The 24895-nt window shown below is 32.9% G+C and overlaps 2 protein-coding genes and 1 long non-coding RNA gene across 4 annotated transcripts in view; 2 read left to right on the forward strand and 1 right to left on the reverse strand.

Moving 5' to 3' along the window:
- The first annotated feature begins 984 nt into the window (after positions 1–984).
- Positions 985–8834, forward strand: LOC124949046 (homeobox protein Nkx-2.3-like). 2 transcript variants are annotated; one of them, XM_047493550.1, is made up of 6 exons: positions 985–1268; positions 2026–2517; positions 3443–3590; positions 6924–7343; positions 7678–7766; positions 7874–8834. In XM_047493550.1, exons 4-6 carry the CDS (start codon positions 6968–6970, stop codon positions 8669–8671), a joined length of 1263 nt encoding a protein of 420 aa, XP_047349506.1. In that variant the 5' UTR covers positions 985–1268; positions 2026–2517; positions 3443–3590; positions 6924–6967; the 3' UTR covers positions 8672–8834. The 2 variants fall into 2 exon arrangements, with proteins under 2 accessions (XP_047349506.1, XP_047349505.1); XM_047493549.1 differs by lacking the exon at positions 985–1268 and having other exon boundaries at positions 1860–2517.
- Positions 8835–10893: 2059 nt separating this feature from the next.
- LOC124949058 overlaps positions 10894–24895 on the reverse strand; it is a 19469-nt gene continuing 5467 nt past the window's right edge. The window contains exons 2-3 of the long non-coding RNA XR_007100953.1: positions 11704–11831; positions 10894–11306 (exon numbers count right to left, since the gene is read on the reverse strand). This is a non-coding gene — a long non-coding RNA (uncharacterized LOC124949058). The remainder of the gene's footprint in view (positions 11307–11703; positions 11832–24895) is intronic.
- LOC124949057 (homeobox protein Nkx-2.5-like) lies at positions 17492–24168 on the forward strand. Its single transcript, XM_047493576.1, has 3 exons — positions 17492–18673; positions 22515–22731; positions 23230–24168. The coding sequence occupies exons 1-3, from the start codon at positions 18199–18201 to the stop codon at positions 23552–23554; spliced, it is 1017 nt and encodes a 338-aa protein (XP_047349532.1). The 5' UTR covers positions 17492–18198; the 3' UTR covers positions 23555–24168.

A 24895-nucleotide genomic window follows, 5' to 3' on the forward strand; every position in this document is an offset into this window, starting at 1 on the left:
CGTTAAAATCAGGCCGAGTTTGTTGACACTGAAGTCATAGGAAGGTAATCCACAGCTCGAGTTTTATCTTCAAGTGCCGACCATGGACACGCTTTCCACTTTTTTCCCACAGTAAAGAAATCTGAAAACATAAGCTGGTACGGTGGTGTTAAATTTATTAGTTTATATCGTAGATCATATAAACTAATCATCATATAAATATAGATCGCTTTCATGTATTCACATGAGTTTATATCTGTCTTATCGATTGTTAAAGATTCGATGTGACGTGCATACATACAGAAAGATTTACGAAAATCATTCTGCAACGTAAAATATGTTAAATTATTCAATAATCAATTATATAATGTGAAATTTATAATGTAACTTATAAAAAAATATATTCCTAAATTATATATATTATACATATCCATAAATTAATATATATTATATATATTATATACATAAATTAATATATATTATATTTATATATTATATATATATATATATATATATATATATATATATATATAATACAATAAGTAACTATATTATATTATGTTATAAATTAAATTTCGGACATGATAGATAAATTAATTTTTTGATAGACAAAGTATAATAAGATTAAAAAAAAAATACATATATATACATATACATATAAGGTATTATATTATTGAAAAATTAATTACGATTAAGATGGAAAAATGGATGAAACAATTTGATCTTGTAATAAAAATATATATATATAATAAATATGTATAATGATTTTATTAAGAATAATTTTGCAAAACTTCAAGATTAGATTGGTTACCATGCGAATCATAAAGAATAAGAAAAGAAAAGAAAAAAAAAAAAAGAAGATAAATGCAAAGACAAATAAATATGTCCAACACCAATACAAAGTTAAATACGTCGTGTAAACGATGAGTGCGTTTTCCGTCGGTTACCGCAGAAAAATAAAAGGAGGGATATGCTTGGCAGTCTAGACAACCAGAAGCACGCAATTGTCTGGACCACTCGTGAGACGAAACGACGAAAGTCTCTTCGTAGTAGTACTACGTAAGTGCGGGAACATAGTAGTACTTTCGTAGCTTTGACCTTTTCAAGCACAATGCAGCAGGGCCTTTGCAGGACCGACCTTTGCACTCGTCGACTGGACTTTCAACGGATACGTATTTTCTTGTGTTTTTGTTTACAACGACTAAAAGGAAACGATTTTTTTCTCTTTTCTTTCTCCTATTGTGACATCCGAACATCCTGTATAAAAAACAAAAAAAAGAAAGAAAAAAGTAAGTTCATTCGTTTCATCATTTTTTAATCACATCTAGATCGATCAAAATAATATTATATTGAGATAATCGTTCGATTTGAAACAAATAATTATTGCAAAAGTAAAAAGTGTAATCACTCGTACTTGTATATCGTATTTAATATTATAAGTTACGATTATATATGAACCAAAAAAAAAGAATCCAAATTTATCAATTGTATGTTTTTTCTAATCGCATTGAATATGTTAAATATCAATTTAAAAAAAATAATTCGTGATTGTACGAAGATTACGAAGAAATTAAAACAAAAAATCCATAAAAAAAATAAAAAAAGCAAAGGTTTAACATTCGTCGCAAAATTAGAACGCAAATTGTGAAAAATTAAAATCGATTGCACTTCCTTTATATCATTGATTTCTATCATCTACATTTTACATGTAATTCTGAAAGACAGAAAAGAAGAAAAAGAGAAAAAAAATATATATATATATATTTATCGTACATAAGTGAGCAAGTAAGTAAATAAATACTTGCGTCTCATTTTGATTTTTTTATTGATATATCCCGTTATTATCGATCCGAAACAAAAAAAAAACAAGAAATGAAAAAATAAAGAAAGAAATCACTGGAGATAGAGTAGAGAGAGAAAGAGGAAAAGAGAGAGAAAAAGAGAAAGAGAGAAAGAGAGAAAGAGAAAGAGAGAGAGAAGATGAAATCACAGACATCGTCTTATTGTTCATAACATCCTCATGATATTTTAAAACGATAATTTAAGGAGAGAAAAAGCAGATCCTGGGAAGGAAAGCAAAAGTAGTAAGAAGGGCACCATGGGCGGCATTTGACCTCCCACGAGTGTGCCACGACTAACAAGAAGAAGAAAAAGAAGAAAAAGAAGAAAAAGGAAAGAAAGAAAAAGAAGAAGATGATGACGATGAAAAAGGAGAGGGAAGATAGAAGAGAAGATCGGACTCTGTATAGGGGATTTTCTATAAACTTCCGACGGATAGAAAAAGAGAGAGAAAGAGAGAGAAAAAGATAAAGAGAGAGAAGCATCGGTGCCATATAGTCGCATGAAGCAGCTTATGTATTTAAACGCGAACGGACGCGACGGACGGTCCGATCTTTCTTTCTCTTGACAAAGAGCCCTTTTGTATCTATACGACCATGTACTTACTAACATAGAGAGACGTTCGAGACGCTTGCAACTGGACACCATCGTTCCCGTTGACTTTCAGGATTTCTTTTGCTTCTGTCCACCTATTTAATGGTAATCGATTTAAATCTCACTTGGTAAGAATAAAAAATTATTCTTTTGTATAATTCATTTAACAGATAAATGAGTAAGTACTTAATTGTTCTACATTTCGATACATCGGAAATAATAATTTGATAATGAAATTTTCTAATGTTAGTGTTCAAATATAAAAGTTCTTTTAATTCTTTAAATCTGATATATATATATATATATATATATATATACTTGTATACGTATAAATTTATGTGGACTGGAAAGTAATGTCGTTTCTGCGCATGTCGATATTTGATTGTGATTAAAAATAAAAACTTGTTAAAAATTTATTCGTTTGAATTTAATTTAAGAAAGCGACATTAATTTCCAGTCTGGCTAATATATAAATTATGATTAACAATAAATTATAAAAATTTATTAATAAACCATAATAAATTTTAATATATAATTATAATCTATAAATTATAATTATGTATAAATAGAAATTAATTAAATACAATTTCTAGGAATTCGATGATTAAAGTACATATTTTTAAATTTGTATTTTTTAATTTTTCGTATCCTCTTCTTTCAAATTAATTGATAAAATTAAAATCTTAAGAAACTAAAAAAATCTCTAATAAGGTATATCTATCTACGTATTAAACGTATGTTAAAATAATTTTTATTATTCCTTCAAATATACACAAACACACTCACATACGCAAAAATAATTTTACCTATACTTAATCAAATGAATTATTTTGACGACATGTAATGTAACATTTTAGCAAATTAATAATTATTTTATAAAATTGTAATCTGTGATGTGATTTGTGTGAAAAATAAAATTCGAATTTAAAAAAAAAAAAAGAAAAACAAAGAAACAAAAAAAAACAAAAAAAAAAAAAGAAATAAAAAAGAAGGGGAAGAAAGAAAAACAAAATTTTGTCTTGGACAATAGGTTCGCACGCGTACCAGCAGGTCCTCGAGACGCCGCGGCCGGCGTCGCTTTCCCACAGTTAAGAAGGCGCCTCGCTATCTCTTGGCGCCTACTATATACGACAGGGCCACACATTCACCAACACAAATGTTTCTTCCTATTCGTAATCGTACGTCCAACACATTAACCATCCCAATACAAATATATTGAGTATATATATATATATATATATATATATATATATATATATATATATATATATACGTAATTATTATTTTAATATTAAAATTAAAGGATATCCTTTAAAAAGATTCTTTTGAAAATACAATAATACATCATGGGTCGTAAATCCATAATTTGTTAACTCATTATACCTGAAAAAAAATTTTTGTTTTAATAAATTGACATCAATTGACTCATAATATTAAAAAGAAAAAAGAATCTATAATAATTATTATAATAATCATAATATATATATATATAGAAAGAGAGAGAGAAATACAATATTGCAATGATAAGAAGATACATTTCTCTCTTCTTTCCCTGTCTAATTCTATGTTACATTATATTACATAATAATATATACATACACTTTAACATTATGTTATAATACTATAATAAATAATAATCTTTATTATTATTGTAATCATATGTTGATATGAAAAGAGTGTGATGAAAAAAAAAAAAATAGGAAAAGAGGAAGAAAATTTTCTTTTTCTTTTTTCTTTGTCTTTTTTTTCTTTTTAATTTTTTCTCTTTTTAAATTAGCCGGTAGGATTAAGTTTCGAGGGTTCGATTTTTCGAATTCCAGGGTCGAGCTTCAAGGGTTCTGGGCGCCTCTAGAAAGAGAGGTCTGGATTATGTTACTTTCGACTCGTCGTCGAAATCGCAGACTCGAAAAAGGGGGGTACTATATTTCTCTTTTTGCTTTCGACCATTGGGGCGGGAAAAATGCATTGTTTTGTTTTTCCTTCACCCTCTCATTTCACGGGAATGACTCGTCACCGAAAATGAAACCTTTTTAAATCTTGACGGGTGAACGTCACGCGTCTGACACGTCACGATTCTCTCTCTCTCTTTCTTTCGTTTCTAGTTAAATTCTTTGTAAACTATCTCTCGCTTACAAGATGTAATCCGAAACTCTGCCTTAAATGACTTAATAATCATGTCGTTATTAAGCATAAACTTCGGATAAGATTAAAAAAATATTTTGTTTCTTTTTTTATTTTTCTTTCTTTTTTTTTATTTTTTTAAGTAAAAGAGATTAATTAATTAAAATAATTCAACGAAAAATTCAAACTGTTATCCCGTTGAATAATTCAAATATCATTCATTATTACTAATTAATAATCAATTATAATTAATTTGATAAGTATCTCAATGAAAAGAAATTAAATCGAGAAAATAATCAACTAAGATATTCCAGTCCTTTATTATTCCAGCATCGTATAATATTTCTACTATGGTCGATTAATTGACTTGATATAATCGCTTAACAACAACAAAAAAAAAAAACACAAAGAAACAAAGAAGAAAAAAGAAAGGAATAAATTAAGTAAAATAATAATTCAAAAAAGTTCTATTTACTTCTATCCAATCAATACTTCAACGTTGCTTTACTTTCCACATTTAATTAATTAATAAGACGATAAACGATTTATGTTATCGATTTGATAAACGATGTTTGTCGATTCATTAATCATAATATATAAAAATAATCGAATTAATTTCTATTTTCAAATATTATTGATCGATGTTGTCTAGATACTAATAATATCTATAAATATATTTAAATCGTCTCGTCGAGAATGGCGAATGATATATATATATATATATATATATATATATATATATATACTTATTTACGTAAATGAATCTACGCTTGTCCATCGATGGCATTTAATCGTAAGAGTATCTACGAAGGACGCTCGGATCCCTCGATCTCTCGATTGGTCAAGTCAGCCAACATAGGCGGGTCTTGGGTTTGCTCCTCCGCCCTAACTCACTCTCGCGTTATGGCTGTCTACCAAGCAAAAAGTTTATTTCGCATCGTGTTTACTACTTATTCACTTACTTACGTACTTATTCCCTATCCTAATTATAATGCGTTGCAAACGGACATGCTCGTCATTATTCGCATTCTTTTTTTTCTTTTTGATCTTCCTTCGTTATCTTCATTGGATCCCAGACGTGGCTCGAAAAAAAAAGAAAAAAAAACATTCTTTCTTTATTTTTTAACATTTACTATTTACCCAGATATTAATCGAAATATTTTTTAATTTTAAGTGAAATTGATAAAAATAAATAGAAAACAAACTGTTAAATATCAATCGTCGAAGTAAAATACTACAATTTTTTGAGACAATTTATAAAATAGTAATAATAATAATTATAATAACAATAATAACAACAATAATAATAATAATAATAATAATAATAATAATAATAATAATAATAATAATAATAATAATAATAATTGAAAAAAGTAATCAGAGGATCAATATTAAATGTCGACTATCGAATGATCAAAGAAGTAACAAAATTATTTTTTCACATAAAATCAATAATGTTTAAAAACTTTCATAAATGTTAATCGTCAAATATGAAAGTCTATAAAATTAGATAACCATAAAGAAAAAAATAAGCTCTTAATATCTAAATAATTAAATATCTGATCCGGCAGAGAAAAATCATGTGTAAATAATTAACGATCAAGAATTTTTATTCAAGAAAAGTAATAAAAAAATCACTAATGACGATCGTTTAAAAAAAATATTTATTATAATAAATGATATAAGAAATAACTATAGTTAAATGTGAGATAAAATTGAGTGAATTAGAAAGAGAAAGAAAATACATATATTCATAGATATATACATACATACATACATATATACATACATACATACATACATCTCAGCATATATATATATATATATATATATATATATATATATGCTGAGATAAAACGACCACCCTCATGGAGCGGTAGCGCCAATACGTGGGTGTGCTGGTAAAAATCTCGTCTTTGCGAGCAGAGAACACGCCGAGGAGAGGAAGGACACGCGCTTACGCATACATAGACGTTGAAAAAGGAACGAGGGAGCGCGCGCACACACTCACGCAAGCCTCTATCGTTTCGCTGTCCCTGTCCGACGAGAGACCCCAACACTTGACTCTCATCGTGAAACCAAGTCACATTACACGTTCGCCCTCCGACCTGACCGTTCCATGACCGTGACCATCCCTTAAAAATTTTACAAGTTTGACGTATTTTATTCGTTATCATTATCTCGATTATCAAATTTAAAAGAAGAGGATTCTTACGATATTCCTTAATGTCGAGTTTTTAAGATTTAAATGAACGTTCGACGTGTTGTCTTGAAAGTGTCAAATAAGTTCACTTTGAGAAACGAGTGATTCGAAATTATTTTTTATTCAAAGAAGAGGAAAGATAAGTAATATTGATCGATCAAAAATTTTCTACGTTCTGCGTTTCTAGGATCTTCGAAGCTAGGAATCGAAACGAACGGATAATGCTTTAGAATGTTGTCCTCTTCGATATCGGCTACTCCGTTCAGCGTGCGTGATATTCTTAACGAGGATCAACAGTTTGCAGTAATGGAGTGTTATCCTCATCATCAACATCAACCTCATCATCAACAGCAACAACAACAACATCAACAACAACAGCAACAGCAACAACAACAGCAACAGCAACAGCAACAGCAACAACAACCACAGCAACCTCATATACCGCAGGATTATTACGCGTACAACGTGGTGCCTGACAATAATTGGGACACGGAGAAATTCAAGGAACAAGGGGTGCCTAGTTATTCTCATTATTCCGAATTAAATCATGTACATCAGCTGAGTCAAGTCGTCCCGCCTTATCAAGAAACTCCTGTCACCGAAGATGGTTAGTCGCGTTTTATTTATTTCTTATCGAGTTATATATATATATATATATATATATGTTTGTCTGACAAAAAAATAGTGTTTGAAAGTACGATAATTTAAATTAATTAATTTTAACGATTAAAATAGATTGACGTATGTTTATGTAAATAAGAAATAATATTCTATCTTGAAAAAGTTTTACTATCATCGAAATGAAACTTTCAAGCCTTGAATGTTTTGACTTCTATTAATTCTAATGAGTGAATAAAATTCGTACTAATTTAATCTATTACGAGTTCATGGATAATTAATTAAACTTATAGAAATAATTTAATAATTCCATTTTTCTTCAGGGAACATCGTGACGTCAAGCAAAACGGAATTGCGAAAGAGTCAGTCCGGTAAAAGAACGAAAAGAAAACCAAGAGTATTATTTTCACAGGTGGGTAAATAATAGAACACAATTTTTAAAAGAAAGAAAATCCTCCGTTTGATACCATTCAAGAAAAAAAATTCATTAAAAAAGAAATTCGATGTTTATTTTATTAGACACAAGTTTATGAATTGGAACAACGTTTCAAGCAACAACGATACCTAAGTGCACCGGAACGTGAAATGTTGGCGCAGAGTTTGAAGTTAACAAGTACTCAGGTGAAAATCTGGTTCCAGAATCGTCGTTACAAGAACAAACGTGCGAGACTCGAGGACGCTGAGAAACTTCAGGCACAGGGTATGAAGAATCAATCGTTGAAGAAAATTTCTGTACCCGTTTTGATAAAAGATGGTAAACCGAACGTTCACGAAACTTACAACGTACCATATTGGTCGAACGTCCGACCGGATATGTCGATGAACATTCAAGGAGACTTTAGAAGTTCTGAATCGATCGTTAGATTGAGCCCAGAGTTCAGAACAAGTTCGAGCGAGATGAGAATGGATTCGAATATCAGTCCGGAGTATAGAAATGAAGTCAATTCTGATCATAGCAATAGGTCTGTACTTAATATTGACGTACAACAAAGACAACAAATGTTGCCAAACAATGAATACAGGTCCAATTACGTTACGGATATTCGTCCTGGTGTTCACGAGTGTGTCAGAACGATCAAGACCGAATACAAAGGTACAACAAATCCTGTTAACGACGTAACCTTTCCCGATTTGAAATGTGTACCGGCGGATAACAAAATGGTAGCCGAGTGTCGAGCTGGTATAATGGATGTCTCCAGTACCGAGTATGGTTTCACGAATTATATCAGTCCGTTGAATTATCCGATGCAATATGTGAACACGATCGACGCACAAATATCGTCAGGAATTGATCAAAATCTTCAACGGTTGTGGTAAATCGAAGATTAACACCGGTGATTTTACCTACGACATACGAACTTAAATAAGTGTTTACATTTTTTTATTGACGAAAACACATCGACCAATGAAATCCGATTTTCGGATTAATTATTAGATTGTAATATTAATAGAGAAGACAAAAACGAAGACGATATTGATGGAACGACGAATCTCCGAAATTTTTAACAAAACCATTAATTTTTCTTTTTCATTTCTTTTTTTGTTTTTTTTTTCTTTTGTTTTCGTTTTTAAGGACACTCTCCACGATCAACTAAAGAGGTATAAATAATAATTAAGTTTTACAATTAGATTATTTTCTAAACGTCAGCACGTATTATAATAGTAGTTATCACTATAGAAAAGAAAAAAAAAAAAGAAAAAAAAAGTTAATTCAAGAATTTAGTTATTTAGTAGTTATTGGCAGCTGTTCTATTACTTCTTTTTTTCTTTCTTTTTTTTGTCTTATAGCTTTAGTTAGGTAAGCTTTTTTTCTTCTTCCTCTCTCTCTCTCTCTCTCTCTCTCTGTCTCTCTCTCTCTCTCTCTCTTTCTCTAACTCCCTCCATCTTTTTATCTCTTTCTCTTTCATTCTCACTCACTCTCGGAGAAATCCAAGGATAGTGCCTTGAGTGGCCGCAACGGAAACCGCTTCAAGTGGTTTTTGCGGAAACATTTAGTTCAATATTCCGCGTAACTCGCGTCCCATCGTAAAATTCTTTTTTTAGATCATTCAGACCGTTCGAAGTGGCCCGAAACACCTGACCGTCGCGATCGTTAGATATATATCTAATGTATATGTATATATATATATATATATATACATATATATATTTATGAAATCATTAATTGATCTCGTATTTCGAATCTTGTAGGAAGTAAAAAGAAAAAAAAAGAAAGAAAAAATATTCAATGATTCTTGATCGAAAAATTTTAAACGTCACGGTATAGACTTCCTTCGTATCATAAAATAAATTCAAGATTCTATACTTCTTTTTATCGTCCTTCAGGATTTACGAAGCCAATGTTTAACATACATACATACGTCCCACTTGAACTCGATTAGCGTCACTCTCGGCTATACACACCTTCCATCATCCGAGAAGTGATTTTCTTTTTTCATCGCGAACTATTAAATTTTGTTTTCCTTTTTTTCTTCTCAATACGCAAAAAAACGCATGCATAGGTATATATAGATATTTGTGGATGTATATATGTACGTATGTACGTATGTACGTATGTACGTATGTATGTATGTATGTATGTATGTATGTATGTATGTATGTATGTAAGTATGTTTGTATGTATGTATGTATGTATGTATGTATGTATGTATGTATGTATGTATGTATGTATGTATGTATGTATGTATGTATGTATGTATGTATGTATGTATGTATGTATATATATTGTATGTATGTATGTGTGTACGTATAAATAAATCTAAGACGGAAAAAAGGGACAAAGAATTAACAATGTGGATATAAAGATATAAAGAATGAGAAGATAGAAAGAATTGGCGATAGAGAATTTAATAGAAATAATATGGCAAAACGGCATTTATAAATAGGTGAGTTCTGACAGCTTGAGCTAAGCCATGGGTGCCTTTTAGGTTATCGCATGAGCACGACGGGTCATCTGGCAGTCAAGTGCCCCGTACGTAGACGACTTTACGTCGGTGTGCATAACGTGTGCTCGTGTAAGAACTTGGTGCTCTCCTTGTAATCGTGTTTCGTGGTGCTACCGACGCTATAAAGGGCCATGGGAACATGCTGATAAAAATGTCAGTCTTAATTTTATAAAGATCGAGCGCGAACCTTCCCACGTGATCATGATCATGACTTATTATATGGACTACGTAACTATGTATGTATGGATGTACGTATATATGTATGTATGTATGTATGTATGTATGTATGTATGTATGCATGTAACTAAATGAAAGACAAAGAGAAAGCGATGATTGTGTTGCATTTTTATCTTTTGATTTGAAAAAAAAAAGTATTAAGTTTGATCATACACCTTCGATGTAAAGAACGATCTGTGTAAATAAAATAATAAAATAAGCAAATTTTCATGAAAAAATATTTTGTTTGTTTTTTTTCTTCTTTCATCTACATATTTCTACGATCTTATTCTCAAGAAGTAATATAATGGTTTTTTTTTTTTTACTTTTCTTCATAATATTAATTAAATAAAATTATTTTTTTATTGAATTTTCTTATCTAATAATACATCTTCATCTTTGAACCACATACGGAGATACGCATACGTTAAACACATTCCAGATTATTTCTTCTTTGTAAATCGATGACCGTCCATTATACGGTCGTATATTAATATGATCAATCACAGGATGTTTAACGTCGAAATACGATCCTATTTGCCTGTAAGCAAACTGTGGTGTAGGTAGAGTAAGGAATGAAGAGGGAGTGGGGGCAGAGCTGTGAGTACTCCCCAAAAGGGTAGGCACGCGATAGCGTTCAAATAGATTCCCTTCTTCTATGCATAAAACGTTTAACGGCAGCACATGACGTATATTGCCTAATTGACCCATCTTTTTTTTGTTTTTTGTCCTTTCTTTCCATGAGTATCATTAATCACTACTTCGTATTAATCCTCTTCTCTCTTTTTTCTCTATTAAGAAAAAAAAAAAAGAAAATACAAGCCGACGTTTATCTTATTTGAAAACTTTTATATTCGATAAAATATAATAAAATAAAGTTTTGATAGATTGTATTTTAACTATAGAAACGTTCGGAAATATTCTTTAGTTCGTTGTGCGATCAGTTTATGTTCCTTTTCTAATTTAAGCTATGACTTAATACATGTACGTATTGCATACCATAAGTTTGACGTGGCTACTATGACGACTATTGTTCAATAAAAAACTAAATACTTTGATGATCTTGACACTTATAAAAATTTAACAATCAATTTTATAGAATTATTAAAGTTTATTTAAATATTTGTTCAAATATTTTTATTACAAAAAAAATATCAATGGTCGGTTATGTAGATTTTTATTTCTTACCATGATAAAGGGAGAAAACTTCTTTATCGATGACAGCAATATCATCTTTCCAGGTAGATTACTTTTTTACCGACTCTCGGTGATATTGCTCTCTTTATATCTTTCAAGAGACTATTTCGTGGTGCACTCTGTAAAATAAAACAACAAAACCACGAGTTCTTCGAGAAATATTATAAAGAAAAAAGAAATAAAGAAAAAAAAAAAAAAAATAAAAACAGAAAAAAAATGGATAAATCAAATAAAAATAACGTGAATCGATCGGATCGTTTTCGTAAGTAGTCAGCGCTTCTACTAACTCCGAAAAGTTTGCAATAAACTTCTCAATATACGAATCGTCTAAACACAAAAAGGGAACAAATTGCTTCGTTAAATTTTTGTGGTGTGGGTCGATGGATTCGTGGCCAAAAAAAACAACTGCTTCGGTATTCCTCCGGATAATGTTAAAGCAACAATGATTTATAACATCTCGTTAGACATCGAAATGAGAACGAGGATAAGCAGAAGAAACTCAAGATACTATTAGACTCCATAAAAATATAGCGGTATACAAATTGAACGAGATTTTCAAGTGATCGCATTATCCACTTTGTTTAGTTATTAATATATATATATATATATCTGTATTATTCTACGTAATTTATATAGATTTTTTTTTATAGATATATTGCACGCATCTGCAAGCGTATATAAATCAAAATAAAAAAAAATTCTTTAAAAAATACACATATATATATATATATATATATACATATTTTTTTCCTCATCGATGGAATAGACACTAGTATCACAAACAGATTCGTCCACTAATTGGTCATCATTTCAGCGAAGTCCGGACGTCGTTTGCGTCTGTTCGCTTTTCGAAAGAGATGACTACGCAAAGAGGAAAGAAGGAAGGCAGGAAAACACAAAACGAGAGAGAAAGAGAGAGAGAAAGAGAGAGAGAGAGAGAGAGAGAGAGGGAAAAAAGAGGAAGGAAAGGAGGCAAAGAACAGGGACGAAGAAGCTGGCGCTTACGTATACGCATACATAGGCGAATGTACCTATAGTAAACTCATACATACGAATGTACACGAGCTAAGCACTAATATTACATCTCTGAACTGACAGACGCGCGGACTTTAAAAGCCAAGACTAACAAACAGTTAGCAGTCATCCGGTCTTCTTGTTTTTATATTCTTAGGACGGCCGTGCGCGCGCGCACCCGCGCTCGCAAACTCGCTCGCCCATGAAGAGAGACAGAGAGAGAGAGAGAGAGAGAGAGAGAGAGAGAGAGAGAGAGAGAGAGAGAGAAAGAGCTCATCTCTCGTGATCGCCTTTTACACGGATACGTCGATCGCTTTCGCTTCGTCAGAACGACGACGTCTCGACGCGAGAGCGAAATTTCCTGCTCCTACTCGACGCGGTTAAACTAAGTTAAACGCTTCTGTTCTGTACTCATTCTCTCTCTTACTCCCCTCCCTCTCTCTCTCTCTCTCCCTCTATCTATCTCTATCTCTATACATCTATCTGTTTCTCTCTCTCTCTCTCTCTCTCTCTTTCTCTCTCTCTCTCTCTCTCTCTCTCTTGTTCTGTCTCTCTCTCTCTCTTTGCACTTGAATCGTCTCCTACGAGATGCCTTTCTCCTCGGGAAATTTCGCGGAAGCCTGGGCGACCAGGCTTTAAATAAATGCATGAACTTTCGAAAAGCAACCACGTTCCTTGCGTTCCGATCGGATTTCGTAGAAACGAGAAGATCTTACGAATGAGTCTCTCCTTAAACTTATTGTTACTACTATAGATGATCCAAAATTTATTTATCTTTCCTTTCGAAAGAAAGAAAGAAAAAGAAAGAATAATCGTCGTTCTTTCTCTTTTGTTTTACTTTTTTTTTTTCTCTAGAACGAGAAAACAAAAAACAAAATTATCAGTCTCTTATTTTTCTTCTTTTTTTTTTTTTTTTTTTTTTTTTTTTTTTTTAATTATTATTATTATCATAATACAAGTTTTAGCCGAAAAAAGAAAAATAAAAATAAAAATGAAAATAAATAACAAAAAAGAAAACTCCGTAATCATCGAAACGTTCACTAATAGGCGTCGACATTTTTATTTTATAAGCTACGACCGCATCAAAAGTAGTACGGGCTTCGATCGGCCCTTCCGGCCGGAATCAAACGTTTCGACTGGCCGCAAATCGTCGATATATTTCGAGCGATTGCTCACGAACGACGAAAGAAATATCTCGAAAGAGATGGTACGAGTTTCGGACTAGAAGGAGTCAACGAAGAAGGAAAAGAGGGAGAGAGAGAGAGAGAGAGAGAGAGAGAGAGAGAGAGAGAGGAGAGAGAGAGGCGACAATTCGAAGTAGCACGGTTAAGGGGTGGAAAAGAGGGGTGAGTGAGTGAAAGAAGAGAGTGAACGAGTGAGTGAGTAAGTGAGTAAAGAGTGAAGAGAAAGAGAGAAAGATAGACTCGTCTGTGCTTTCTCTCGAACGACGGGGATAACTGAAATAAGGTATAATTTTCCGCGCCAATTAAGGTCTTTAAGAATTGGGACCAATTGAGCGCGGAGGGTCAGACGTTGGCTCTAAGGGGAAAGAGATGTACCACCGCCATGACCAACCCCCCCTATAATTTATTATTGATTAGATCGAATCTAACGGCGCGGAGAGAAGTGAGGAGAAGGAGAGTAAAAAAAAAAAGAAAAAGAAAAACAGAGAACAGGAAAGAAAAAGAGAAAAAGAAGAAAAAGAAAGCTTCGGGGCGCTTTCTCGTCGATTTCTTAAGATTACCCATCGAATTGTCCTCGTTCGTAGGTAAGAAGCTCGATGAAGGGAAGCGAAGACGAGCACACCGTTTTTCCGGCTCGGTTACCATCGTTGCCTTTCTCTCTCTCTCTCTCTCTCTCTCTCTCTCTCTCTCTCTCTATTTTTCTATCTATCTATCTATCTATCTATCTGTCTTTCTTCTTCTTTCGTTATAAAAGATTTTCTTCTTTTTTCTCAGCCATCTATTTAGAACAAAAAAAAAACCAAAGAAAAAATAAAATCGTTGTCGTCATTATGAATTAAAGTATCGTTAAAAGATTTATAAAAAATTATATCTACTATAATGCAAATGAATCGTGTGCAAAAAATTAGATTGGAAGAGATGATCTAATTAGATATCTTCCTTTCTTTCTTTTCTTTTTTTTTCTTTTTTTGTTATAATTTGTTAATAAAATATATATACATATATATATATATATATATATATATATATATATATTTAGAAAAAAAAATAAAAACTCGTAAATGAGGAAAGTAACGAAGGTAAGTAAATAAGTAAGTAAGTACGTAGTAAGCTAACTAAAAATTATTGCGCTAAAGTGAAATTATTTGGTTGGCCTACCTCCACCCATTGATATATCTAGAACCAACGAGGTCATCATCGGATCAAGTGAGGCGTAGTCTACGCTTATGTGGTTCACACTTAATTAAACCGACATAGGAACTCTGGACCGGTAGCACGTGGCGGACAATACTGCAAGTCTTTAGCGTCAATTGTTATGTAAAGCATACCCTATATATGCACCGCGCAGTTTCTCTCGTCTCGATACGAGACGAAGTAGTACGTAGTAGGAGTAGATACTAGGACTACTATCTATAGTTACATCTATACATATATCTACGAAGATAAAGACGATAAAGAGATAGAAAGAGAAATAGAAAGAGAGAGAGAGAGAAAATGTCATTCTACGTTTCATATTCATAAATTTTCCTTTTCATCACTTTTACTATGACATGAAAATTCGTATATTATTTATTTAAGTTAGTAAGATCTTGCGCTAGAAAAATAAGAAGAAGAAAAAGAAAAGCAAAAGAGAAAAAGAAAATTCTTAAAAAGGAAATTTTCTATGTAACATGTTACTCCTACCCGTCACCATCTTCTGTGAAATATAATGTTTAAAAACATCCGACGGGATGATCAATTGTGATCTGAGATATCAGTTTCGTAGAAAGTATATATATATATATATATATATATATATATATATATATATATTCACTCAAGTGTAAAAATGATGGAACAATTAATGACAGACGTCGAAAAATTAAAAAAAAAAAGAAAGAAAAGAAAAGAACGAAAAAGAAAAAAGAAACAAACAAATACAGGATGACACTAAATTTTTTGTCTATCTAAAAAATCATAAAAGTACGATAATAATAATATTTGAAAATGATCCTTTTTTTTTTTTCTTCAACAGACATCCACAGTACCAAGTTACATACAAAATCTCTTGAAAATTAATCTCATATAAGAAATTTCCTATTTTCACGAATTCGTCCTCTTTATTGAAAAAAAAAAACAAAAAAAAACAAAAAAAATAAGAGTCGATCGTTCTAACAAACGAGAAAAAAGAGTACACATGAAAAGAGAAGAAATATATAGATTTGATAGATATAGAGAGATAGAAAGAGATAGAAAGAGATAGTGAGAGATAGAGAGATAGAGAAAGAAAAAAAGAGAAAGCAAGAAAGAAAAAGAGAAAGAGAGAGAGAGAGAGAGAGAGAGAGAGAGGGAAAATTTAAGAGCACACTCGTAGTGGGTTCCCACTCCTAGGAGATCGAAAATGAGACGATGGCTCAGAGTATTCTCGGTCCTCGACCATTGGTCCCGCATGGAAAAGTCTTGCCGCGCGAAAACCCGTCGATTGGCTGTAGGGCGAGGCATCCCCGTCGTCCGACGGAAACGATCGCGCGGAAAGCCAAGCGGAAGGAGGATAAAGCTCCACCTACCTCTGCGATACGCTTCTAGTATAAGAGAGAAAGAGAGAAAGAGAGAGATGGAGAGAGAGAGAGAGAGAGAGATAAATAGATTGATACAGTATAGGATAGAATGAGATAGGATGAAAATAGTAGGAGGAAGGTGAGAGCACCTCCTTTGAGAGAGAGGAGAGTTTCGAAAGGACGTTAGTTAAGGAGTTGCAAAGGAGACAATTTAAAGTCCCTCGATTAAAAGGATTAAATGAGAAAGTAATAGTTTTCATTAAGAGAAAAAGAGATAGAGAGAGAGAGATAAGATAGAGAGAGAGAGAGAGAGAGAGAGAGAGAGAGAGCACGTAAGTAATACGAGAACGAGTATTGATAAGAGAAAAAGAAGAAATAAGTGCTCTCTCTGTAAGAAATATGTCAATTGATTTTTAATATTAATTAATGGATAATAGTGTAAAGGAGAAATAAGAAAATAATGTTAATGAAACGTGTTAGAAACAGAGACAGACAGAGAGAGAAAGAGAGAGAGAGAGAGAGAGAGAGAGAGAGAAAGAAAGAAGAGGGTAGAAAGTATTAAAGATTTAGTAAACTAAATCTAAAGATCAACAAAAATTTTATGATAACCAACGTAAAAAAGAAAAAGAATTCGGTACGTCACATATACGTGATTAGACGAAGAAGAGATTTATACAAATGAGATGGCGTTCATTCATAAAAGAACTTTAGATATTTAACACCGTAAGAAAAAATGAGATAGAGTGATAGCATCGTAACGTTTAAGCAAGACAGAGAGAGAAGATAAACTATATGTACTGCTTAGTTCTTATTCTTTTATCTTAGTTCTTATTCTTAAATGTCTCTTTTTTAAAGAGACATTTATGAGTAACTACGAGGAGAAAAGAAAAAAAATGATACTACTGAAACGTTACAGAGAGAGAGAGAGAGAGAGAGAGAGAGAGAGAGAGAGAGAGAAAGAGAGAGAGAGAGAAAAAGAAAGAGATAGCATATCGTGGCTCGAAGTGGGGAGAATCGCATCGGTCGAGATAGAAGGGGAAGACACTTGGCGAGTACGAGAGGGTGGGAAGGCCGAAAGGGGCGCAGGAAGAAGGCCTCGCGGAGGCGGTTACGGGGGCAATTCGAAAAATAAGTCGAGGAGGCGCGCGCGACAAGCACAGCACTTGATCGAAGAGACGCTCGTCGGTCGAGTGTGAGGGAGTTGCGAGAGAGTGCCGGCGAGAGAGTGCTCATACTGAGGATTAATAACGTACCGAGGAAAAGAAGAGAGAATAAAGGAGTCGTAGGCCGTCGGTTCTAACCCCCACAATAACATCTATTCCATGAAAGGAAATAACTAAACATACCTATCTGTCTTACCTATTTACGTCAGTGTGTCGCGTACTTACGAAGGGTGTATTTTCTTTTTTTTTTTTTTTATTAAAAACAAAAAGTGATTAAAAAAAAGACTCTTTGGTTATATCAGTGATTGATGCGCTTATATATATATCGATCAAGAATAATCATTGATACGAACGAAAAAGGGTGTAAGGATATTAATCCCCTCCTCTCTCTCTCTCTCTCTCTCTCTCTAAGATGTCACTTACGGATATTGAACATTTTTTACGGTTAAATCGTCTTTCGTATTGATACGAGTGTTAATAATAGATCAATAAGGGTCAATCAACTAATTACGTTTAACCGTTAACGAGACAAAATAGAACGTTTATTGAAGATTTGGGAATAAAATAAAGATAGACAAATAAAGTTTTATGATGGAGGAGGAGAAGAGAAGCGAGACCTCGCCAAAACCTTCTCAACCGACGCCGTTCAGCATCGCTGATATCCTCAGTCGTAGAACGTCTCATGGTGAACACGAGAAACGTTCGATTATCGAAACCGACGAGATCCAAACCACAGGTGTTTGCGATTCAGTAAAGAGAATCACGTTTGAACGTGATATCAACGGAGGACGTGAAATCGAACGTGAACGTTTGCTTGTTACTGGATTTCCAAGATTACCATCGCCTGACACTAACATGGCACGAGAATTGGATATACTAAGAAGAAATCTAGCGCACGCGAACCTCTCGAGTTTTGGTGGGTTGCCGCACTTAGGCCAGACATCCTTCAAGCATCTCGAAACATTAGGTAACCTTCCGGCTTATCAAGGAAGCAAAGAGTCCAGGGAATCGTCCCAGAGGCAACAGGACGAGGCACTGGATATGAGTAAAAACAAGTACCTCGGTAAGTACTAACTAATCATTAAATGAACATTATTTTTTTTTCTTTTCTTCATCATCTTAAGTCCGAATGAAAATGAAACGAAAGGTGTAGATTGTTGTGAAGTAAAAAAACAAAAAAAAGAAGAAAAAAAGATTAGTCATGCGAATAACTATTTCTAAAAAGAAAAAAAAGTCGAATGATCCTTCGCGAGTCCCCGTAGATTATAGAATGAGGTGGAGTAGGATAGGTAGGTAGGTAGGTAGGTAGGTAGGTACCCTTCCAGAGGATCATGTGTCAGCCACGAGGATATATGTATACTTAAGAGATCATTTAGCCCGGTATCCTTGTAACAGGCGAGCTTTTCAAGCGGTTTTAAAGTTAACCCGAGCACAGATAACGTAATTGAATGTAATTTTAGTAGCATAAGTGCCACTCGAACGGGCAGACGTCACAAGTGGCCGCTACTACTAAACTTCTTCTGCACTTGTCCGATCTCCTGGGGCCCCCACACTGTTGCTCTGTCTCGAAAGAATCGAAGATCTATGGATTACCTCGAATACACTTTTAGATCAAGGTTACGAAATTTGTTGTTCAAAAAAAAAAAAGAGGAAGGAAGTAAAGAGACATAAAGGATGTTACATATTGCGTATCAAAATCATATGATCGCTTGGTTCATTTATACGATTTCATTTCAATCAATATTATATCTTGAAAAATCTTTGGATCGTTCGATCGTTCAAACGCGTCTGAGTTATTTTTTATTTCTCTCGTTTTTCTTTTCCTTTTTCTTTTTTATTATTGTTTCTCTTTCTTTCTTTTTATCGATCAACGTCATCCCGACACGACGCCTTACTTCGGTTCGTATGAAATTACATCGTCGAAATGGCGTTATCTTTCGTTAAGAGTAAACAAAAAATTCCTCCTTCCATCCCTTCCTCACCACCACACCCCCGAGGGTAGAAATGAAATGTAGCGCGAAAATCAATCACGCTCTCTAACGATTCGTTCCGTTGGTTTTAACTCAAATCCCCGCTACGTTTCTTTCACTTTCCTTTTCTCTTTCTCCCTTTCTCTTTGACGATTTCAAAACAAAAATAAATAAATAAAAAGATAAAAAAAGAATTGCAAATCGTTCTTAACGTTTAGCGATTTATAAAGCGTGATTTTCGGCAGAGCTTGAAAAACGACTTGAAACCCTTAATTAAACTAATGCTTTCTCACCCCATCAGAGGAGTAAACCGGCACGAGTTGGCACCGTTTCAACGTGTACTCAGAAAATTACAAGTCCTTTTAACGAGAACCATCCCCCTGCGGTCGCTTTATACCTCTCTATGTACGTATATATATATATATATATATATGTATGTATATCGTGTATAACGTATAATATCTCAGCCAATCTCGAGCATAACTATAAAATACATAGATATATATATAATCATTTCGTTGGACGAAACAGATTTCCGTCCTACATCTGCTTCCGTTCTTCCTCGTTTCCTTTTCTATTTGATGTCCCCTTTTGAATAATTTCCAAAGGAAATCACGACGTTTAGATGTGCATAATTTATAAAATTATATATTTCGTAGCAAAGAAAAAAAAAGACGAAAGGAAATTTAATCAATAATAACGATTAAAAAAGAAAAAAAAAAAAAAGAAACAAAATTTTAATCAAATTCAGCCACAAGATTGATAGAAATTCTTAGGTTTGGTATCAGATGTTATTAGGCATGATATTTCAATAAATCATGGACGATAATTCGATTTTCCTTGGATTTGATAAAATAAGGGAACAAAGTAAAGAAAGAGAGAGAAAAGAGAGAGAGAGAGAGAGAGAGAGAGAGAGAGAGAGAGAGAGAGAGAGAGAGAGGAAGAATCCGAAGGGTCATCGATGTAATCGGAGTGGACTAACACCACTTACTCATCCTGAACACTCTCTCTCTCTCTCTCTCTCTCTCTCATTTTTCTCTCTATCGTTATAAAAGCGACGTACGATGTTTGACGAGAGCATCAAGGATAGGAAAGCATTAGCTGGAAACGAGATGGCATCAGGTTTGACGTCGAAAGTGTTCAAATATAGATCTCCATTTAAACGTATTGCGTCTATAATACGATGAAATTATAGTGATAAATCTTAAGTTTCAAAAAACCATGCTTAAAAAAAAAAGAAAGAAAAAAGAAAAAAATTCTCCCAGTGAATTCCATTAGATTAACATTAAAACTTACTTTTCTCTTTTCCTTTTTCTTTCTTTTTCTTTTTTGTTTTTTTTTTCTTTTCTTTTTCTTTTTTTTTTTTTTTTGATAAATGAAAAACTTTTGAAAGCACTAAAGAAAGACTTTCTCAGTGAATTCACATTAAATTAACATTGAAATTTATACTTCCTTCTTTTTTTTTTTTTTTTTTTTTTTTTTTTGAAAAATGAAATCATTAATTTAACACTGCAAGTTTATATTTTTTTTATATTTTTTTTTGTACGCAAAATTTATGAAGTATCAAAAAAAAAAGGTTGAAGAAAACGAATATCAATCGACCGTCGATTGACGATTTTCAATTTCTAAGAAAAGAAAAAAAAGAAAACATTTCTCATCTTCGTGTGACTCATTGGATAGATACGATAACATAAAAACGGATTGATTTGATGGAGGGAAGAAACAAAAAAAATAAATAAATAAAAAAAAGGAAAAAAAGTAAATTCAATCGCGAAATAAGGTGATCGAGGAGGATGGGTATCGTATAATTTTCAACGAAAATTTCTTCCTCGTTTTGCAAGAGCACTCCTTACATTTGGCACTCGAGAACTCTTCGTAATACGGGCTGGCCATTCTTGCGGCGTAGCCGAGGAAATCGAGTGGCTTAGGCTCATTGCCAAGTAGAACGAGCTAGGATGCAACGATGCGAACGATACGATTGCACTTCCACGGAGCTCGTAGATCGAGAGAGACGAGAGAGAAAGAGAGATGAGAGAGAGAGAGAGAGAGAGAGAGGGAGAGAGACATGAGAGAGACAAGGGGGAAATGGGAAGGGGGGAGGAGAATTAACGCTGGGGCTAAAGCGTAAACATGTCGGAGTAGCGAAGGCACGTGTTAATGTTTGAACGAGACATCAAAAGCTAAGGAAATGCGTACACTTGCTGTTCCTCTTTCTCTCTCTCTCTCTCTCTCTCTCTCTCTCTCTAACTTTCTGTCTGTCCTTCTTTTTTTCTCTCACGTTCCTTCATCATGATATTTCTCTATTTTCTCCCTTTTCTTCAGTCGAATCGCGCCGTTTCTATGGCTGCTCATCGAGTATGGTTACTTTTCACGTATATACCCGCCGATCCCATCCATCCATTCCCAACGAGTCTCATCCAACTGCAAAGCACAGTCGCTTCGGATTATCGACCGTGATGTAAACATTCCGTCTGGAAACAGTTTTCCTTAGCAAATAGGCGCCATTCGATTCGTTAAAATGTATTGCATCGAATGAATATTGGTTATCTATTATACATGGGAACTAATGATCGTTTACGAAATGCAACGCCCTACGCATACGTATCAACGGATATATCATTTTATTTATTTCAAATGACCTTTGGGAATATTTGAAAATAACTTTTACTGATATATACAGTAGGTAAAATGAAAAGATTTCGAATAACGAATAAAATGGTAGTACGATAATGATAAATTTCTTATCCTTGAAATTTTTTTCTTTTCCAAATGACGACGGGTGAAAAGATATTTTTAATTAAAAAAGAAAAAAAATGTTTTGAATTATTTGAAAAGAAAATATGAGAGACCAAAAAAAAAAAAAGAAAAAAAGAATAGGAGAATATAATAAAAAGAACAATTTCCATTCTTTTTTTTTTTCTTTTCTCCTTACAGATGAAATGGAAGAAGACATATTCGAGTCACAAAATCACGGACAAAGCTTGCAAAGCAGAAAAAAACGTAGCAGGGCAGCCTTCTCTCATGCTCAGGTCTATGAATTGGAAAGAAGATTCGCAGCTCAGAAGTATTTGTCCGGGCCTGAACGTGCTGACCTAGCACGAGGATTGAAACTCACCGAGACCCAAGTTAAGATATGGTTTCAAAACCGACGGTAAGATTGAGAAAAATATTTGTATTTTTTCTTTTTTTTTGACGACGATTCTTACAAATTCGATACGTTTTTTTCAATAGTTCGTAAAATTTTTTTTGATAATTAATCGAGCACTACAGATACCTAGTAACGCAATAAAATGAATTTGTTTTGTTTTCAATATTTGCGTAAGCGTAATATTTATGAACGTTTGTATTAATTAACAGGTATCTTAATAAAAAATAAAAAAGAAAAAAAATTGCGATAAATTTCTCCTTGCGTTGAAAATTTTCACGAAATTTTTATGAATTCGATTGACAAAAATGAGAAGGAAACAAAGAAAAGAAAAAAAAAAAAACGTGCTACAAATATTCTTGTAGCGATGAAAATAAAAAAGAAAATAAAAAAAATATATATATATAGCATTTAAAACAATGCATTTTAATTTTTATTATCAAATGATTAACAAAAAAAAAAAAAAGAAATATTATCGAAGTAACCTTCCCGTGATCGTTTCAGATACAAAACCAAAAGACGTCAGCAACAAGAATTAGGGGCAATGGTGAATTCCGGAAACGCGAGACGCGTAGCCGTACGCGTTTTGGTACATCCCGATGAACATTTGAGAGGATTACCTCTTCGTGGTTCCGGACAACTTCCCGGACAAATGTCGAGCCCGCAGATTCATCCGGCTAACAAAGCCCTCGGTGGTTTCCCTTACTATTGTCTGCCCTATCACCCCTTGCTTTGTCCGCCTTTACACTCAACCCACATTCAGGTACAAAACGCAATCACGTCCGATCTCGATCAGGGACAAATAGTCAAATTGAACAATGACAAGTAAAATGGAAATACACATCTACAAATCAAAAATCATTTATTTCTAAGAAGAAACATCTTCTATTGACATTTCTACCTTCGATGGGACGTCTTGTGCCGAATTTTTATTGGAAAAAAAAAAAAAAAAAAAAAATAATGGAGAGAGATAGAGAGAGAGAGAGAAACACAAAAACGACTCATCCTTTTAGATTTATTAGCGTGTGAACAGTTTCTAAGCGCCGGCGAGTGTTCATCGTCGGACATTCTATACATAATAATAAATAAATAAATAAATATATATATATATATATATATATATTTATTATAAGTATTATAGATAAAACATAGGTGCGAGCGTGTAAATTAGTGTAAATAAGTGTATAAAAAAATGGTTTGACGAAATCGTGGAGCAAAATGTTCGATCGACGAAATATTTATTTACCACCATTTAACTTCAATCTATCACGTTGATTATATCAAAGACGGCGTATGTGCAATATAAAGAGAAAGAGAGAAAGAGATACTTGCATAGTCGATTGAATTTCGTTGCTAAAAATTATTACACCATTACCATTATTATTATTATTATTATCATTATTATTATTATTATTATTATTATTATTATTATTATTATTATTATTATTATTATTATCATCATTATTATTATTATTATTATTATTATTATTAATTATTATTATTATTATTATTATTATTATTATTATTATTAATTATTAATTATTATTATTATTATAATTATTATTATTATTATATCCTCACAAAGGGATCGGATATTACACTCGTTTCTCTGTAGACACACGGCGATTCGAGATGTATCTATCAAAAAAAATACAAGTTCGCTCATTAAATCGAAAAAATAATAATATGAATTTCTTTTCCTATTTATCAGTCCCTCCTCACCTAAAATCCGAAAGAAAGAAAGAGAAAAAAAAGAAAAGAAAAGAAAAGAAAAAGAATATAGAAAAAGAAACATCTTCATAACGATCACCAAAGTAGGGTAACTCGTAAAGCTATGTATTTTACGATCCTCTTCCCTTATTTTTTTTTCCAGCTCTTTTTTCTTCTCTCTCTCTCTTTCTCTCTCTCTCTTTTTCTTTCTCTTTCTATACTTATGTTATAATTTTTTGGTCGATGACCATAAGGGACAAGTGGAAAATTCGATTTCTATTACACAGCGAACCCACCAAAGGGAGCAACGAGCCACCGAGGGGCTTTTCCCATAAGAGTTTTAATAGTCCCGTCTCTGGGTGGGCTGAACAGACATCTGATATGTTTATTCAGACGCGGCGACCGGCAGAGTTAACAGAGTTAACTCCGTTCTCTAACGGAAGAAAAAAAGGGAGGACTG

Source organism: Vespa velutina, chromosome 5, assembly GCF_912470025.1.
Source record: "Vespa velutina chromosome 5, iVesVel2.1, whole genome shotgun sequence".
In the NCBI taxonomy this organism is placed as follows: Eukaryota; Metazoa; Arthropoda; class Insecta; order Hymenoptera; family Vespidae; genus Vespa; species Vespa velutina.